The sequence below is a fragment of the Capricornis sumatraensis genome, chromosome 6 (genome assembly GCF_032405125.1).
Source record: "Capricornis sumatraensis isolate serow.1 chromosome 6, serow.2, whole genome shotgun sequence".
NCBI lineage: Eukaryota > Metazoa > Chordata > Mammalia > Artiodactyla > Bovidae > Capricornis > Capricornis sumatraensis.
The window spans coordinates 54,543,991-54,564,871 of NC_091074.1; the positions used below are offsets into that span (position 1 = coordinate 54,543,991).

Here is a 20,881-nt window from a genome sequence, read left to right on the forward strand (position 1 = left end):
TCTGGAGCTTGATAACTTGGGCTCAGATTTTTGCTCTGCACTACAATAGCTTTGTCATGAACTTTGTAAGAGGCTCTTAGACACACAGAAAGATCAATAACTCTTAGAATATTAAAATACTGGTAGCTTAGAATATTATCATCTGTGAGTGGAAACAGTGGAGGTGCCTAAATCTGGAAAGGGTACAGTTAGAAAGTGAAGGGAGTGAATTACAGAATAGTTATTGAAAGAATCTTGATCTGACAAATAATAATGACTTTGCTACATCTCACCTGGAAATGTCACCATACAGCTCACTTTGTCTGTTTTTATATCTTAGGTTGGCTTTTTTGTGAAGAGAGGATGTTCCAAAGGCATGGTTGAAATTGAATTGTAAGTGTTAAAAGTACTGAAACCACTTTTTTCTGCATAATTTCTGAGTTTATGTTCATGCATTCCTGATAACTTTAGTCAAGAGTAATAATACAGTATTTATTGTTGTTGTTCAGTCGCTAAGTCATGTCTGACTGTTTGCAGCCCCATGGACTGCAGCACTCCAGGCTTCCCTGTCCTTCACTATCTCCTGGAGTTTGCTCAGATTCACATTTAATTAGTTGATGATGCTATCTAACCATCTCATCCCCTGACACTGCCTTCTCCTTTTGCCTTTATTCTTTCCTAGCATCAGGGTATTTTTCAGTGAGTTGGCTGTTCATGTCAGATGCCAAAATATGGGAGCTTCAGCATTAGTTCTTCCAGTGAACATTCAGGGTTGATTCCCTTTTAAGATTGACTAGTTTGATGTCCTTGCTGTCCAAGGGAATGTCAAGAGTCATCTCCGGCACCAAAGTTCTATGGCATCGGTTCTTCAGTGCTCAGCCTTCTTTATTTTCCAACTCCCACATTCATACATGACTACTGGAAAAACCGTAGCTTTGACTACATGGACTTTTGTCGGCAAAGTGATATCTTTGCTTCTTAATACGCTATCTAGGTTTGTCATAGCTTTCCTTCTAAGGAGCAAGTGTCTTTTAATTTTGTGGCTGCAGTCACTGTCTGCAGTAATTTTGAAGCCCAAGAAAATAAAGTCTGCTTCCACTTTTCTCCTCTCTATTTGCCATGAAGGGATGTGACTGGATGCCATGATCTTAAGTTTTTTGAATGTTGAGTTTTAAGCCAATTTTTTCACTCTTTCATCCTCATCAAGAGGCGCTTTAGTTTCTCTTCACTTTCTGCCATTAGAGTGATATCATCTGCATGTCTGAGATCGTTGATATTTCTCCTGTCAATCTTGATTCCAGCTTGTGATTGATTCAGCCCAGCACTTTTCATAATGTACTCTGTATCAGTTAAATTCAGTCACTCAGTCTTGTCCATCTCTTTGCGACCCTATGAATTGCAGCACGCCAGGCCTCCCTGTCCATCACCAACTCCTGGAGTTTACTCAAACTTATGTCCATCAAGTCAGTGATGCCATCTAGCCATCTCATCCTCTGTCATCCCCTTCTCCTGCCCCCAATCCCTCCCAGCATCAGAGTCTTTTCCAATGAGTCAACTCTTCGCATGAGGTGGCCAAAGTACTGGAGTTTCAGCTTTAGCATCAGTCCTTCCAGTGAACACCCAGGACTGATCTCCTTCAGAATGGACTGGTTGGATCTCCTTGCAGTCCAAGGGACTCTCAAGAGTCTTTTCCAGCACCACAGTTCAAAAGCATCAATTCTTCAGCACTCAGCTTTCTTCACAGTCCAACTCTCACATCCATACATGACCACAGGAAAAACCATTGCCTTGACCAGACGGACCTTTGTTGGCAAAGTAATGTCTCTGGTTTTTAATATGCTGTCTAGGTTGGTCATAACTTTCCTTCCAAGGGGTAAGCGTCTTTTAATTTCATGGCTGCAGTCAACCATCTGCAGTGATTTTGGAGCCCAAAAAAATAGTCTGCCACTGTTTCCACTGTTTCCCCATCTATTTCCCATGAAGTGATGGGACCGGATGCCATGATCTTAGTTTTCTGAATGTTGAGCTTTACGCCAACTTTTTCACTCTTCTCTCACTTTCATCAAGAGGCTTTTTAGTTCCTCTTCACTTTCTGCCATAAGGGTGGTGGTATCTGCATATCTGAGGTTAATATTTCTCCTGGCAATCTTGATTCCAGCTTGTATTTCTTCCAGCCCAGCGTTTCTCATGATGTACTCTGCTCATAAGTTAAATAAGCAGGGTGACAATATACAGCCTCGACGTACTCCTTTTCTTATTTGGAACCAGTCTGTTTTTCCATGTCCAGTTCTAACTGTTGCTTCCTGACCTGCATATAGGTTTCTCAAGAGGCAGATCAGGTGGTCTGGTATTCCCATCTCTTTCAGAATTTTCCACAGTTTATTGTGATCCACACAGTCAAAGGCTTTGGCATAGGCAATAAAGCAGAAATAGATGTTTTTCTGGAACTCTCTTGCTTTTTTGATGATCCAGCGGATGTTGGCAATTTGATCTCTGACAGTATACAGCCTTGTGGTACTCATTTTACAAGTTTTAACCAGTCCATGAAAGGTTCTAACTGGTTCTAAAGGTTCTAAAGGTTCTAAAGGTTGCTTCTTGACCAGCATACAGGTTTCTTAGGAGGCAGGTAAGGTTGTCTGGTATTCCCTTCTCTTTAAGATTTTTTTCAGTTTGTTGTAATCCACACATTCAAAGGCTTTACCATAGTCAATGAAACAGAAGTAAATGTTTTTCTGGACTTGCTTTGGTTTCTCTATGATCCAATGAATGTTGGCGATTTGAACTCTGTTTGTTCTGCCTTCTCTAAACCCATCTGGAAGTTCTTACTTCATATACTGTTGAAACCAAGCTTGAAGAATTTTCAGTGTAACCTTACTAGCATGCAAAATGTGCGTAATTATACAATAGTTTGTAGATTGACACTGCCCTTCTCAGGGATTGGAATGAAAACTGACCTTTTCCATTCCTCTGACCACCGCTGAATTTTCCAAATTTGCTGACATACTGAGTGCAGCACTTCTACAGCATCATCTTTTAGGATTTTAAATAGCTCAGCTGGAATTCCCATCACCTTCACTAACCTTGTTTGTAGTAAAGCTTCCTGAGGCCTACTTGACTTCACTCTAGGATGTCAAGCTCTAGGTCAGTGACGACACCATCTTGGTTATCTGGATCATTAAGACCTTTTTTGTATAATTCTTCTGTGTATTCTTTCCACCTCTTTTTAATCTCTTCTGCTTCTGTTAGGTCCTTACTGTTTCTGTCCTTTATCATGCTCATTCTTGTGTGAAATGTTCCCTTGACATCTCCAGTTTTCTTGAAAAGTTTTCCTCTACTTCTTTGCACTGTTCACTGTTCTTATCTCTTCTGTTTTCTGGAACTCTGCATTCAGTTGGGTATATCTTTCCCTTTTGCCCTTGCTTTTTGCTTTTTTTCTTTTCTCAGCTATGTATAAAGCCTCTTTACACAACAATTTTGCCTTCTTGCATTTCTTTTCCTTTGGGGTGGTTTTGGTCACTGCCTCCTGTACAAGGTTATGCACCTCTGTCCATAGTTCATAACTCTGGCTACCAGATCTAATCTCTTGAATCTATTCATCACCTCTACTGTATGATTTTAAGGGATTTGAATTAGGTCATACCTGAATGGCCTAGTGGTTTTCCCTACCTTCTTCAAGTTAATCCTGAGTTTTGCATGAGGAGGTGATTATCTGAGCCACAGCTCCATGTCTTGGTTTTGCTGACTATATAGAGTTTCACCATCTTTGACTGCAAAGAATATAATCAGTCGTATTTCGGTATTGACCATTTGGTGATGTGTGTGTGTAGGGTCATCTCTTGTGTTGTTGTAAAAGGTTGTTTGCTATGTCCAGTGTGTTCTCTTGAGAAAACTCTGTTAGCCTTTGCCCTGCTTCATTTTGTACTCCAGGGCCAGACTTGCCTGTTACTCTAGGTATCTCTTGACTTCCTACTCTTGCATTCTAGTATCCTACGATGAAAACGGCATCTTTTTTTGGTTAGTTCTAGAAAGTCTTAGAGGTCTTAATAGAATTGTTCAACTTCAGCTTCTTCAGCATCAGTGGTATAATACTATATTATGACATTAATATTAGAAATAATATTTAAGGAATACTTCATCCAGAAAAGTTTCTTTTTTCTTTAATGCAGCTTTTAAAACCTGAATTGTAAGGACTTTTTTCTGGAAAAATTCATAAGAAATTAGAAATTTATGGGAGATAATGAAATGATGAAATTTATGGGAGATATGGGAGTATTATTTCATACCACCATACCCTAGTGGTATGATCTCCATACCACTATTAAATATTCATTATTCATTAAGAAGTTGCAGTATTTTTACAAACTTAAGCATTTTTTTAATCTTTCAGAAATATTTATTTATTTGGCTGCATCTCAGTCGCATGCACAGGGTCATTGTTAAGGCGTGCAGGCTTCTTTCTAGTTGTGGCATGCAGTCTCTAGAGCATGCAGGCTCAGTAACTGTGATACACAGTCTCTCTATTTGTGGCTTCAGCTCCCTAGTTGTGCACTGGCTTAGTTGCTCTGCAACATACGGGTTCTTAGTCCCCTGACCAGGAATCAAACCTGCATCGCCTGCATTGGAAGGCAAATTTTTAACCACTGGATCAGCAGGGAAATTTTTTTCTTTTTTCTGATTTTTGAAAGCAAAATACTTGATTGTTAGAAAAAAAAGAAACCTTAATCTAGGGTTGTAAAAAGATGAAAATGAAGGCCCTCTTGACAGTTCCACTTCTAGAAACAATCTTTGTTAGTAGTTTGGTCAATTTCATGTATGGCGAAAACTTGGCATTTATATCACCATTTTCTGTTCCCTCCCTTATGGCAGAAATCAATAATTCATTATAGTATTCTCTTCCCTTAACTAGATATTCCAAGTCTGCCACTCTTGGCAGCAATTTCTGATGGATGAGAGTTCCTCTCCAAGATGAAAGCAGTATATCCTTCATGTATATACTTTGTTTTTTATACATAAAAAACATGTGTACAATATGTGCATTCTTTAGATGATTTTTGGATCATTTTTTGGAATGTTTAAAGAGAGTTATTGAATTTTCATAGCTGAAATAGCTCTTAAAAAATACCTAATAGCCCTGTCATTTTATGGGATATAAAGAAATGGTCTTTTTGTTCAAAAATTGTTGGAAATTTTTAAAATTTATGTAGAGATGAGAAAGAGGTCCACATAGAAGGAAACAGTTAAGAGATTATGTTCAACTTACTAAAATATAATGTTATTTTACTGAAGGATATAAAACTAAGGCCTGAATAAATGGGGACGCTTATTATGTTCTAAAAATATAAAATTGCAATTATCAACAGCATGTCAGTCATTTCCACACTAATGCATAAATCTGATAAAATTCCAGTGAGAGTCTCAACAGTTTATAAGTTGATTATAAAGTTCATCTGGAAGAATAAATGTGCCAGAAACCCAAGAGGTTTTGAAAAAGCACAATCATGAATAAGACATTTGTGTAACAGATGTTAAACTGAACAGTAAAGCTTTTTTTAAATTTAATTTTTATTTTACATAGGAGTATAGTTGATTTACAGTGTTGGGTTAGTTCCATCACTGTACAGCTAAGTGATTCAGTTACACATATATCTATTCATTTTCAGATTCTTTTCCTGTATAGGTTATTGCAGAATATTGAGTAGAGTTTCCTGTGCAAATAGGAGATCTCTGTTGATTATCTATTTTATATATAGTAATGTGTATATGTTAATCCTAAACTCCTATTTTGTCCCTTTCCTCCACATGCCCTCACCTGGTGACCACAAATCTGCTTTGGAAATCTGAGTCTGTTTCTGTTTTGCAAATAAGTTCGTTTGTATCACTTTTTTTTCTTTTTTTTTAAGATTCCACACATATGTGTTACCATATGATATTTATTTTTCTCTGAGTTACTTCACTTAGTATGATCATGTCTAGGTCCATTCATGTTGCTGCAGATGACATTATTTCATTCTTTTTAATGGCTGAGTAATATTCCATTGTGTGTATGTATCACACCTTCTTTATCCATTTCTCTGTTGATGGACATTTAGGTTGCTTCCATTTCTTGGCTCTTTTAAATAGTGTAAATCATATGGTAATTCTGTGTTTAGTTTCTTAGGGAATCTCCATATTGTTTTTTGTAGTGGCTGTACCAATTTTCATTCCCACCAACAGTATAGGAGTGTTTCCTTTTCTCCACACCTCTCTAGCATTTATTGTTTGTAGAGTTTTTTGATAATGGCCATTCTGAGTAGTGTGAAATGATACCTCATTATAGTTTTGATTTGCATTTCTCTAATAATAAGTGATGTTGAGCATCTTTTCAAATGTGTTTGTTGAGATCACCTATATGCCTTCTTTAGAGAAATGTCTAAGTCTTCTGCCTGTTTGATTGGGTTGTTTGTTTTTTATATTGAGCTGCGTGAACGTTTGTATATTTTGGAAGTTAATCCCTTGTCAGCTGCTTCATTTGCAAATAGTTTCTCTCATTCTGAGGATTGTCTTTTCGTCTTGTTTATAGTTTCCTTTGCTGTGCAAAAGCCTTCAAGTTAAGTAGGTCCCATTTGTTTATTTTTATTGCTGTAGATCAGTTCAAAAAGATAATGGTGTGGTTTATGTCAAAGGGTGTCCTGCCTATGTTTTCCTTTCCTCTAAGTTTTATTTTATAGTATTCAGCCTTACATTCAGGTCTTTAATCCATTTTGAGTTTATTTTTGTGAGTGGTGTTAGAGAATGTTCTGATTTCATTTTTTTACGTGTAGCTGTCAAGTTAATAACGCTGTTAATAGTATGGTATTAGTACAGAAAAATTAGAGGAACAGAATGAAGAAAATAATAACAGTTCTAAATGCATGTAAGAGTTTAATTTATGAGAGGTGGTATGTAAGGTGGCTGTGTAAAGGTATATAAAGGTGGCTATATAAGCATGGGGTATAAATTTATGCAGGCTTCTCTGGTGGCTCAGCTGGAAAAGAATCCACCTGCGGTGCGGGAGACCTGGGTTCGACCCTTGGGTTGGGAAGATCCCCTGGAGAAGGGAATGGCTCCCTATTCCAGTATCCTGGCCTGGAGAATTCTATAGACTGTATACTCCATGGGGTCACAAAGAGTAGGACACAACTGAGTGACTTTCACTCTCCCAGGTTTTAGTTAAGTTCAGTTGCTCAGTCGCGTCTGACTCTTGCAACCCCATGGAACGCAGTACACCAGGCCTCTCTATCCATCAGCAACTCCTGGAGCTTGCTCAACTCACGTTGGTTGAGTTGGTGATGCCATCCAACCATCTCATCCTCTGTCGTCCCCTTCTCTTCCTGCCTTCAATCTCCCCCAGCATCAGGGTCTTTTCCAGTGAATCACTTCTTCACATCAGGTGGCCAAAGGATTGGAGTTTTAGCTTCAGCATCGTCCTTCCAATGAATATTCAGGACTGATTCCCTTTAGGATTCACTGGTTGGATCTCCTTGCAGTCCAGGGGACTCTCAGGAGTCTCCTCCAGCACCACAGTTCAAAGGCATCAGTTCTTTGGCACTCAGCCTTTTTTGTTATCTGGCTCTCACATCCATACATGACTACTGGAAAAACCATAGCTTTGACTAGATGGACCTTTGTCATCAAAGTATGTCTCTGCTTTTTAATATGCTGTCTAGGTTGGTCATAGCTTTTCTTCCAAGGAGTAAGCATCTTTTAATTTCATGGCTGCAGTTACCATCTGCAGTGATTCTGGAGCCCAATAAAATAAAGTATGTCACTGTTTCCATTGTTTCCTCATCTATTTGGCGTGAAGTGATGGGACCAGATGCCATGATCTTAGTCTTTTGAATGCTGAGCTTTAAGACAGCTTTTTCACTCTCCTTTTTCACTTTCATCAAGAGGCTTTTTAGTTCTTCGCTTTCTGCCATAAGTGTCATCCACGTATTTGAGGTTACTGATACTTCTACTGGAAATCTTAATTCCAGCTTGTGCTTCATCCAGCCTGGCATTTCACATGATAAACTCGGCATGTAAGTTAAATCAGCAGTGTGACAATATAGAGCCTTGACGTACTCCTTTCCCAATTTTGAACCAAGTCTATTGTTTCATGTCTGGTTTTAACTGTTGCTTCTTGACCTGCATACAGATTTCTCAGGAGGCAGGTAAGGTGGTTTAGTATTCCCATCTAGTCAAGAATTTTCCACAATTTGTTGTGATCTACACAGTCAAAGACTTTGGCGTAATCAATAAAGCAGAAGTAGATGTTCTGGAATTCTCTTACTTTTTTGATGATCCAGTGGATGTTGGCAATTTGATCTCTGGTTCCTCTGCCTTTTCTAAATCCAGCTGGAACATCTACAAGTTCACAGTTCACGTATTGTTGAAGCCTGGCTTGGAGAATTTTGAGCATTACTTTACTAGCATGTGAGATGAGTACAATTGTGCAGTAGTTTAAACATTCTTTGGCATTGCCTTTCTTTGGGATTGGAATAAAAACTGACCTTTTGCAGTCCTGTGGCCACTGCTGAGTTTTCCAAATTTGCTGGCAGGTTGAATACAGTACTTTTAACAGAACCATCTTTTAGGATTTGAAATAGTTCTAGTGGAATTCCATCTCCTCCGATAGTTTTGTTCGTAGTGATGCTTTCTAAGGCCCACTTGACTTCGCATTCCAGGATATGTGGCTCTAGGTGTGTGATCACACCATCATGATTATCTGGGTCATAAAGAGTATTTTTGTACAGTTCTTCTGAGTTTTCTTGCCACCTCTTCTAAATATCTTCTGCTTCTGTTAGGTCCATACCATTTCTGTCCTTTATTGTGCCCCTCTTTGCATGAAATGTTCCCTTGGTATCTCCAATTTTCTTGAAGAGATCTCTAGTTTTCCTGTTCTGTTTTTTTCCTCTGTTTCTTTGCATTGCTCACTGAGGAAGGCTTTCTTATCTCTCCATCCTGTTCTTTGGAACTCTGCATTCAAATGGAATTTTCTTTCCTTTTCTCCTTTGCCTTTAGCATCTCTTCTTTTCTCAGCCTCCTCAGACAACCATTTTGCCTTTTTGCATTTCTTTTTCTTTGGGATGGTCTTGATCACTGCCTCCTGTACAATGTCACAAACCTCCATCCATAGTTCTTCAGGCCTTTTGTCTATCAGATCTAATCTTGAAATTACTTGTTGCTTCCACTGTATAATCATAAGGGATTTCATTTAGGTCATAACCTGAATGGTGTAGTGGTTTTCCCTACTTTCTTCAATTTAGGTCTGAATTTGGCAATAAGGAATTCATGATCTGAGCCACAATCAGCTCCCAGTCTTATTTTTGCTGACTGTACAGTGCTTTTCCAATTTTGGCTGCAAAGAATATAAGCAGTCTGATTTTGGTATTGACCATCTGGTGATGTCTGTGTGTAGAGTCTTCTCTTGTGCTGTTGGAAGAGGGCATTTGCTGTGACCAGTGCGTTCTCTTGGCAAAACTGTTGCCTTTGCCTTGCTACATTTTGTACTCCAAGACTGAATTTGCCTGTTACTTCAGGTACGTCTTGCTGCTGCTGCTGCTAAGTCGCTTCATTCGTGTCCAACTCTGTGCAACCCCATGGACGGCAGCCCACCAGGCTCCCTCATCCTTGGGATTCTCCAGGCAAGAACACTGGAGTGGGTTGCCATTTCCTTCTCCAGTGCATGAAAGTGAGAAGTGAAAGTGAAGTCGCTCAGTCGTGTCCGACTCTTCATGACCCTATGGACTGCAGCCTACCAGGCTCCTTGAATTCCAGTCCCCTAAAATGAAAAGGAATCTTTTTTGAGTGTTAGTTCTAGAAGGTCTTGTAGGTCTTCATAGAACCATTCAACTTCAGCTTCTTCAGCATTACTGGTTGGGGCATAGACTTGGATTACTATATTGAATGGTTTGCCTTGGAAATGAACAGAGCTCATTCTGCCATTTTTGAGATCACATCTAACTACTGCATTTTGGACTCTTGTTGACTATGATGGCTACTCCATGTATTCTAAGGGATTCTTATGCACAGTACTAGATACAATGGTCATGTCAGTTAAATTCACCCATTCCAGTCCACTTTAGTTCACTGACTCCTAAAATGTTGATGTTCACTCTTGCCATCTCCTGTTTGACCACTTCTAATTTACCTTGATATCTGGACCTAACATTTCAGGTTCCTTTCCCAAGTGGCAGAGTAGTAAAGAATCCACCTGCTAGGGCAGGAGATGAAAGAGATGTGGGTTCAATTCTTCAGTTAGGAAGATCCCCTGAGGAAGGAAATGGCAAACCACTCCAGTATTCTTGCCTGGAAAATTCCATGGACAGAGGAGCCTGGCAGGCTGCAGTCCGTGGGTTCGCAAAGAGTCTGTTGGACATGGCTTAGCAAATAAATTACTCAAACTGAGTTGAAATAATTGGCTGTTAGTTGTTTAAAATAGATAAATTTATAACTTTTATCAGGTAGTCCTGTACATAAGTAAAATCTTGATTTTAAAAGTCTTTAGACTGAGTGAAAAAATATGTAGGTTTAAAAAGAACAGAAAAATGGTGTAGAATATTTTTTAAACCTCAGTAGAGGGAAAGACCTTACTCAGTAAAACAGGATAGCCAATAACCATATAAAGGAAGATGGAAGGAACTCGAAGGAAGAGAAGGCTGTTTTGATGCCTGGAACTGCTTGGCCTCTGCCCAACCATGTGGAAAGGTAGGCTGAGGATAGCTGGTCTTCACTTAAGATAGGCTGGGACCTGGGACCGTTTCTCAGAATACTTGAACATGGACAGATATCCCCTGAAGCAACAGAATACAGAGAAGCTGTAAGGGACTGAAAATAATTGCACACATGGAAGTTGGTACAATCATGAACAGTAAGATACAGAAAAGGCCATAAATCAACAGAAGTACCAGTAGCAAAAGCAGGGCACTGTGTGTGATTCTTGCACACAGCACCACCAAGGTGGTGGGCAGGGTGGCGAGCAGATTGTCTAAGCTATACCGCCTGCCCAACCCACATAATCTGCCCCTGTTGTTACCTGGACCCAAACAGCTCCTCTTTTGGAGTGAGCATGGGTACCAGACTCATGTTTTCACTCCTTCATGCTGTAGCAAGAGCTTTGTAAAACCTTGTCTGGAAAAGAAAAAAAAGATAGGAAATTTAGGCCCCATAAAAATTCAGCCCAAGATAATGGCACCATAGTTAAAAATGAGTGATCGATGGGAGGAAACATTTTCAGCACAGATCATATGTACATGTCTTAAAATGACTAAGATTTTAGTATCTCATTAAGTCAGTAAAAATTATATACAACTTAATAGGAAATAAGCAAAGAAGTTTAATACAAAGTAATATAAATGACAAGTATTTAAAAAAAAAAGACTACATCTTACTAGTTACAAAGGAAATCAAGGTGAAGATTGTTTTCCTCTCAGAAAAATTTAAAATAAAGTTCAATCATATGAAGTTACAGAAAAGAGAATCCTGTCATGCACTATTACGGGAGTATAGGCACTATATCCTATTCTGCAGCATCTGTTAAATTTTAAATAACAAGTATTCTTTGGTTCAGTCACTGTTCTAGAAAATGATTGCTCACTGGCATAATGTAGCTTTTTCCTAATTATAATGATGAAAATTATGAATAACTCAGATGTCCATTGCCTGAAAAATGGCTAAACAAATTATGATATATCCATACCATAACACATTATTGAGCCATACAAAGGACTGAAGTACTGATAGATCCTGTAACATGGGTAAACCTTGCAGAGATTATGCTTGGTGAAGAAACTAGACACAAAAGATTGCATATTGCATGATTCCATTTCTGTGAAATGTCCAGGATAAGTAAATTCATGAGACAGAAAATAGATTAGTGGTTGCTGGGGTTTGAGTGGAGGAAAGAATAAGGAGTGACTGGTTTTAATAGGTATGGGCTTTTCTTTTGAGTGATAAAAATATTCTGAAATTAGATGATGGTGATGGTTGTATAACTTTGTGAAGGTACTTAACCCCTGTTGATACACACCCTTAACTGACACCTAAAAATGGCTAAAATAGTAAATTTTATCATCTTTTAAAAAAAAGAACATTAATTGTACATATTAAAATAGTGGGTTCTATGATTTGTGAATTATATCTCAGTTTAAAAAACACAAGCATACGTTGTTTCATTGTGCTTTACAGATGTGTTTATACAAATTAAAGTTTTGAGGCAACCCTGCATTGTCAAATGATGGTTAGCGTTTTTTAGAAATAAAATATTTTCACTAAGGTAGGTTATTTTTTTTAGACGTAATGCTTTTGAACACTTAGTAGACTACAGTATAGTATAAACATAACTTTCATTTGTAAGGGGAAACCAAAAAACTGATACAGTATACTTTATTGCAATGTTTACTTTATTGCAGTGTTTGGAACCAAACCTGCAATGTATCCGAGATATGACTGTAATTGCAAAGATACTGCTAGGTTAGGACTGATCATGATGGTTTCCTAGATACCGAAACTAAAAGTATACTAAACCAAGTATATTTATAAAACACAGAGGGAGTATTAACATTTAAGTTTCAGAAGTCCATTAAGGAGGGCTGTAGGTCTTAAGCGCTCCTGACTTTTTACTCTGAGTCATCAAAGCCCTGCTGTCTTCTTGTTATCTAAAGAGGTTAACTATTCTGGTGTTCAGTAGCTACTTGCTCTAATAATCTAGCCAGTGACTGTTAACCAGAGTTCTGTTACCAGGTCTAACACAAGGGAAGATTTCCTTTCCACATACTCAACATGATTATGTTGTGCTCTTTTGTTCAGTTAGGGTCCTTGTGGCTTTGAGAATACCAAGCCCAAAATGGCTGCTATCAGTCGTCAAAACTGTCATTGCTGTTGAATGGAGGCAATAACTGATCATATATTCATTGAAGGGATTGGTGGGTAGAATAAATGGTCTCTGAAATGCATTTATGCAGTCATTTTTCAAATATGTTTTAGTACATTGAGGGATACAGCATTCTTATTTGGGGGGAACAGCATTCTGCCATCCTGGAATATATTGTTGTTGTTGTTCAGTCGTCAGTCGTGTCCAACTCTTTGCGATCCTGTGGACTGCAGCACACCAGGCTTCCCTGTCCTTCACCATCTCCTGGAGCTTGCTCAAACTTATGTCCATTGAGTCAGTGATGCCATCCAAACATCTCATCCTCTGTCATCCCCTTCTCCTCCTGACTTCAGTTTTTCCCAGCATCAGGGTCTTTTGTAATGAGTTGGCTCTTCACATCTGGTGGCCAAAGTATTGGAGCTTCAGCTTCAGGATCAGTCCTTCCAGTGAATATTCAGGACTGATTTCCTTTAGGATGGACTGGTTGGATCTCCTTGCTGTCCAAGAGACTCTCAAGAGTCTTCTCCAACACCACAGACCATAGCATCAATTCTTTAGCAGTCAGCCTTCTTTATTGTCTAGCTCTCATATCCATACATGACTACCAGAAAAACCATAGTTTTGACTCTGTGTATCTTTGTTGGCAAAGTGATGTCTCTGCTTTTTAATACTGTCTAGGTTGGCCATAGCTTTTCTTCCAAGGAGCAAGCATCTTTTAGTTTCATGGCTGCAGTCACCATTTGCAGTGATTTTTTTTTTTTAGCCCAAGAAAATAAAGTCTGTCACTGTTTGCATTGTTTCCCTATCTGTTTGCCATGAAGTAATGGACTGGATGCGGTGATCTTAGTTTTTTGAATGTTGAGTTTTAAGACAGCTTTTTCACTGTCCTCTTTCACTTTCATCAAGACGCTCTTTAGTTCCTCCTTGCTTTCTGCCATAAGGGTGGTGTCATCTGCATATCTGAGGTTATTGATATTTCTCCCGGCCTTCTTAATTCCAGCTTGTGCTTCATCCAGCCCGGCATTTTGCTTGATATACTCTGTATGTAAGTTAAATAAGCAAGGTGAGAATATACAGCCTTAACCTACTCCTTTCCCAGTTTTGAACAACCAGTCCATTGTTCCATATCCGGTTCTGACTGTTGCTTCTTGACCGGCATACAGATTTCTCAGGAGGCAGGTAAGGTAATCTGGTATTCCCATCTCTTTAAGAATTTTCCAGTTTGTTGTGATCCACACAGTCAAAGGCTGTAGTATAGTCAATGAAGCAGAAGTAGATGTTTTTCTGGAATTCCCTTGTTTTTTGTATGATCTAGCAGATATTAGCAATTTGATCTCTTTTTCTTCTGCCTTTTCTAAATCCAGGTTTTACATCTGAAAGTTCTTGGTTCACATACTGTTGAAGCCTAGCTTGAAGGATTTTGAGCATTACCTTACTAGCATATGAAATGAGTGCAGCTGTATGGTAGTTTGAACATTCTTTGGAATTGCCCTTCACTGGGATTGGAATGAAAACTGACCTTTTCCAGTCCTGTGGCCACTGCTGAGTTTTCCAAATTTGATGGCATATTGAGTGCAGCACTTCAACAGCATCATCTTTTAGAATTGGAATAGCTCAGCTGGAATTCCATGACTTTACTAGCCTTTTCTTAGTAATGCTTCCAAAGGCCCACTTGACTTCACACTCCAGTATGTCTGGCTCTGTCTACACGAATGATCACACTGTCATGGTTATCTATGTCATTGAGACCTTTAGTTCTTCTGTGTTTTCTTATCACCTCTTCTTAATATCTTCTGCTTCTGTTAGATCTATACCATTTCGGTCCTTTATTGTGCTCATCTTTGCATGAAATGTTGCCTTGGTGTATCTGTAATTTTCTTGAAGAGATCTCTGGTCTTTCCCCTTCTATTGTTATCTTTTATTTCTTTGTGTTGATCACTAAGGAAGGCTTTCTTATCTCTTTTTGCTATTCTTTGGAACTCTGCATTCAGATGGGTATATCTTTCCTTTTCTCCTTTACTTTTTGCTTTTCTTCTTTTCTCAGCTATTTGTAAGCCCTCCTCAGACAACCATTTTGCCTTTTTCATTTCTTTTTCTTGGGGATGGTTTTGGTCACTGCCTCCTGTATAATATTACGAATATATGTCTATAGTTCTTCAGGCACTTTGTCTGTCAGATCTATTCCCCGAATCCATTCATCACCTCCACTGTATAATCATAAGGGATTTCACTTTAATCCATTGGTTTTTTAGTAACATGTTGTTTAGTCTCCATGTAATTGTTTTTTTCTCATTTCTTTTCCTGTGGTTAATTTCTAGTTTCATGCTTTTGTGGTTAGAGAAGATCCTTGAAATAATTTCTATACTCTTAAATTTGTTGGGGTTAATTTTGTGCCCTAGTATTTGGTTAGTCCTAACCAGTCCATCCTAAAGGAGATCAGGCCTGGGTGTTCATTGAAAGGACTGATGTTGAACCTGAAATTCCAATATTTTGGCCATCTGATGCGAAGAGCTAACTCATTTGAAAAGACCCTGATGTTGGGAAAGATTGAAGGCAGGAGGAGAAGGGGACAACAGAAGATGAGATAGTTAGATGGCATCACTGACTCAATGAATATGCTGCTGCTGCTGCTGCTGCTGCTGCTGCTAAGTCACTTCAGTCGCGTCTGATGCTGTGCAACCCCATAGACGGCAGCCCACCAGGCTCCGCCTTCCTTGGGATTCTCCAGGCAAGGACACTGGAGTGGGTTGCCATTTCCTTCTCCAATGCGTGAACGTGAAAAGTGAAAGTGAAGTCGCTCAGTCGTGTCCAACTCTTAGTAACCCCATGGACTGCAGCCTACCAGGCTCCTCCGTCTATGGGATTTTCCAGGCAAGAGTACTGGAGTGGGTTGCCATTACCTTCTCTGTCAGTGGACATGAGTTTGGGTAAACTCTGGGAGTTGGTGATGGACAGGAAGGCCTGGCGTGTTGCGGTTCACGGGGTCGCAAAGAGTCGGACATGACTGAGTGACTGAACTGAACTGAAAGAATGTTCCATGTGCAGTTGAAAAGAATGTGTATCCTGGGTTTTTTTGCATACAGTATCCTGAAAATATCACTTAAATCTGTTTTATTGCATCATATGAGATCTTATTGCCTTGTTGGTTTTCTTTATAGAGGATATGTCCCCTGATGTGAATGAGGTATTAAAGTCTCTTCCTCTTGTGTCCCTATCAGTTTCTGCATTTGTGTCGTGTTAGTATTTGTCTTATATATTTGGGTGCTCCTATATTGGGGGTATATATGTTAACGAGTGTAAAATCCTCTGCTTGCATTGATCCTTTTATCATCATATGGTATCCTTTTTCATCTTTTTTTGTGGCCTTTGTTAAAGTCTATTTTGTTTGATATGAGTATTGTGACTCCTGCCTTCTTGTCATTTCTGTTTGCATGAAATAACTTTCTCCATCCCCTTACTTTCAGTCTGTGTGTCCTTTGTCCTAATGTGGGAGGCTCTATTTTTCTTTTATCCTATCTTTTACTCTGTCTTTTGATTGGAGTATTCAGTCCACTGTCATTTAAGGTAATTATTGATACATAAGTATTTACTGCCATTTTAAACTTTGTTTTCCAGTTGACTATATTTCTTCTTTTTTCCTCTGTCTGGTTTGATGAAAATTTTATGCTTATGTTCTCTTTTTGGTTTTTGTGAATTTTTGTATGTTTTTTAATTCGTAGTTGCTCTATTTTTCAAGTATGTTAACCCTTTCCTATATCTGCTTGCTTTAATAGTCACATAGGTAAACATTCTTAGAAAAAAAGTATTACATTCTCTTAGTCTTCTTCCACACATTTTATGATTTTAGATTTTTTATATCTTCATGTTTATCCTTTTGCTGTTTATTATGTTTATCATTGCTTTCACAAATAGGTTTTTTTTAAATCTGTATGTACACTGGCTTAAGTGATTTCCTTTTCAATTGTGATTTCTTCCTACCTATATCTGTTTGCTGCTTTTCTATTTAGAGAAGACCTTTCAATATTTCTTTTAGGATAGGTTTAGTATTGCTGTATTCTTTTAGTTTGTGCTTGTCCAAGAAATTTTTTCTCTCTACTCCTATTCCAAATGGTTATCTTAACTGGGTAGAGTATTCTAGGTTGCAGAGTTTTCCTTTTGAGACTTTGAATGTTTTGCCACTTCCTTCTGGGCTGTAACATTTCTATATAGAAATCAGCTGATAGTCTTATGGGAGTTCCCTTGTCATTAACTCTTTGTTTTTCTCTTGCTGCCTTAAGAATACTGTCTTTAACTTCTGTCATTTTTAAAAATAATATATCTTGGTGTAGGTCTGTTTGGGTTCATCTTGTTTAGAACCCTGTGTGTTTCCTCTATCTGGATATCTGTTTCCGCTTTTTAAGTTTGGGAAGATTTTAGCCATCAGTTCAGTTCAGTCGTTCAGTCGTGTCTGACTCTTTGCGACCCCATGAATCACAGCACGCCAGGCCTCCCTGTCCATCACCAACTCCCGGAGTTCACTCAGACTCACGTCCATTGAGTCCGTGATGCCATCCAGCCATCTCATCCTCTGACGTCCCCTTCTCCTCCTGCCCCCAATCCCTCCCAGCATCAGAGTCTTTTCCAATGAGTCAAGTCTTCGCATGAGGTGGCCAAAGTACTGGGGTTTCAGCTTTAGCATCATTCCTTCCAAAGAAATCCCAGGGCTGATCTCCTTCATTGATTTCCTTTAGGATGGACTGTTTGGATTTCCTTGCAGTCCAAGGGACTCTCAAGAGTCTTCTCCAGCACCACAGTTCAAAAGCATCAATTTTTTGGTGCCCAGCCTTCTTCACAGTCCAACTCTCACATCCATACATGACCACTGGAAAAACCATAGCCTTGACTAGACGGACCTTTGTTGGCAAAGTAATGTCTCTGCTTTTGAATATGCTATCTAGGTTGGTCATAACTTTCTTTCCAAGGAGTAAGCGTCTTTTAATTTCATGGCTGCAGTCACCATCTGCAGTGCTTTTGGAGCCCCCCAAAAATAAAGTCTGACACTGTTTCCCCATCTATTTTGCCATGAAGTGGTGGGACTGGATGCCATGATTTTAGTTTTTTGAATGTTGTGTTTTAAGCTAACTTTTTCATTCTCCTCTCTCGGAGGGCTACTAATATGTGGGAGCGTCCTTGCATAGCTTGTGTGGCTTTAATATTTTTTGGTGTGAGGGCTGCTTTTGGTTTGGATGCTTGTCGTATCTTCCCTCAGTGTATACTGGATATTGGTAGGCAATGTGCAGGTGTGCTGCCCACACATGCTCCCAGGAAGTGGGGGCCACGAGCAGCTGCCTCTCACAGGACCCCCAGCAACAGCAGCCCATGCCCATCTCTGGAGTCCAAGATGACAGTGGTAGCCCATGCCCATCCTTGAACCCCATGTAGGCAGTGCTCTGCTGCCTAAGAGCATGAACTCAGAGAAGGAAGTTTTTCTGATGGTCTTGCTGCTCGTTTCATGTGCCACCCACAGTGGTGCCTTGCCTCTCTATCAGTCCCAGGCTTCTTCCCATACTCGCTATGTAGTGGCACACCACACCCTACCCACCTCAGACTGTCTCTACACAGCCAACCCTGGTCCTCTCCTGGGGTCTAACCTCCAAAGCCCAAGCCTCACTCCACCTGCCCCAGCAGATGAATGTGTCAGGCTGGGGTCTGCCTGGTGGCACCTACTGTCTGAAGGTGTCTTTCCACTTTGCCCTTGCAAAGCAGTTGCTGCACTCTCCTCTGAGGCTCCAAAGCTACCCCTTTGTCCCAGTTGATCTCACCACCAATGAGGGAACTTCGCAATGTGCAGAAACCTTTCCTCTTTCACAGCTTGCTCCCAGGGACTCAGATTCCATCCCAGTTCCTCTCTCTCTCTTTCCCTTTCTTCTTTTGTCCTACTTAGTTACATGAAGATTTTCTTGCCCTTTAGAAAGTCTGAAGTCTTCTTCCAATGTTCAGTAGATGTTCTATGTAAATAATTCTGCATGTAGATGTATTTTTGATGTATTTGTCTGAGAAGGTGTTCCCCTTGTCCTTCTCCTCTGCCTTCTTGATCCAATCCTTGGGATGGTTTCTGTTAGACTCTACCTTAGAGAACTCTGGGCTTTGTCTTCAACACCCCTCTCTCAGGGGATCATAAAAATAAATACACCAGGTTACCTGGCTGGCCAAATGCCCTCCGAATGAAAGGCAGTTTCTTTTTTCCACTGCTGGTTTCCCATCTGCACTGGTATTTTGGCCAGAATTCCTTACTTTCATGCTAACCTATAAATACATTTATAAAGATACTTGACCAGTTTTTTTTAGTAGTTGTTCAGTAAGAGAATCAGAAAATACTTTGTTAGTTATGCTCCTGGAAATGAAAGTTTAGAATACCTTGTTTAACATCCTAAAATCTTACGGTTTGGAGTGTTTTGATTACAGTATAATCTAGATATATACAGTATTTACATTGTCATTTTGCCATTGGATATCAATAAGTTATATTTATGCCACATGCTGCTGATTTTCAGTGAAAATGGGTGAATAGGTAGGAGGTGTGGCACAGTAGTGCTTCTAAAAGCAAAAAGTAAATACCCTTCTTTCAGATGAGTTTTCTTTTGTTCAGTGTTCTTTTATAGTCATGTGATACAGTTTCTTCTGAATTCAGAGTGGTGGAGTATAAGATGAGGAAGCCATGGGCCACCTGTATGCATTTCTACTTGATATCTGGAAATACATACACAGTAGTTGGTTTGCATTTGTACATTTTCCAAGTAGAGAGAGTTTCAAGGTTGAGCTCTTAATGCTGTAATATATCAACCCAGTTTGAATTGCAGTGAGCACATGTGATTAGAGAATAGCATAATGATTAAAGGATAAATAACTCCAGATATGTGAATCCTCAGGCAATGTTTGGGAGTTAATATCAGTGTGTTTTAATTTTATTTTAATGGTTTAAATTTCAGATGTTGAAAGAAGTAACTTATTTGTGGTCAGTTATGTATTACCACTAATAAAATGCCAGGCTTTCCTTCTTTGGAGGGGCTATAATGTTAAATAAAAATTATAATAATAATCCTATGTGGAAACCTTTGGTGCAAGAGAATTTTAGAAATTTAATTTTTAAAATAATGTATGTATTTTGAGTATAAAGATTTTTAATTTTTAAATAGGTTCAGGACTTCTGGAAATCTTGTAATCACTCGCGAGATTGATGTGGCAAAAAATCAGTCCCTTTGGTTCATCAACAAAAAATCTGCAAACCAAAAAATAGTAGAAGAGCAAGTTGCAGCCTTAAATATTCAAGTGGGCAATCTTTGCCAGTTTCTACCTCAGGTATGAGAGAATTAAATGTAAAAGTGGGAAACATTTCTATATAATGTTTCCTCTTTAAGTTATATAAGAATATAAATACTTTTTGAGAGCTATTGTTACTATTTAAAAGGAGCATAGTGGTCTTAATAGTTAACAGTTCTTTGTATTGTAAAAGGTAATATCTCATCTCTTATAGTAAAATCTTTCTACTTTTTAGTAATTTGGAAATAGTCAATAAATAAGGAAGTGAAGGTATTATCTCCCTTATTTATTTCCTTGTAAATAATAAAGGTATTATTTATAAGTACAGAAAGTAGCTTGAATAGTTCTGTGCTTCAATTTATAGGCTTTTAAAATTGTGTTAATAAACAACTTCTTAATCAGTGTATTTATAAAATGCTTTATATACCAGGACTCTTAAATCTATGTGTATGCCTTCTAGAACTGTTTTATATTTTAAGTTTGTTCAAAAAAGATAAAATCTCTTGATATTCCATGTTAAATATTAAAGTCAAATATCTTTTAGACTTGTCTTTGGATGTTATTCTAATGACTGAATTAGTTTATTTCTTCAGAAACAATGGTGATTTGATTACTGTGTCCAAGTTAAGTAAAAGTTAAAATTTGAAAGCATTTATCAGCTGATTTAAAGCTGTCTCCAGAAATATTAATAGTTGTTTGAAATTGCCATCCTTGTTTTCTTTTTAAGGTTCT

At 38.7% G+C, this 20,881-nt stretch overlaps 1 protein-coding gene across 1 annotated transcript in view; it reads left to right on the forward strand.

The window, feature by feature from the left end:
• SMC5 (structural maintenance of chromosomes 5) overlaps positions 1-20,881 on the forward strand; it is a 99,174-nt gene that overhangs the window by 17,790 nt on the left and 60,503 nt on the right. The window contains exons 3-4 of the mRNA XM_068973781.1: positions 320-372; positions 20,026-20,188. Coding sequence (XP_068829882.1) covers positions 320-372; positions 20,026-20,188 — 216 coding nt within the window. The remainder of the gene's footprint in view (positions 1-319; positions 373-20,025; positions 20,189-20,881) is intronic.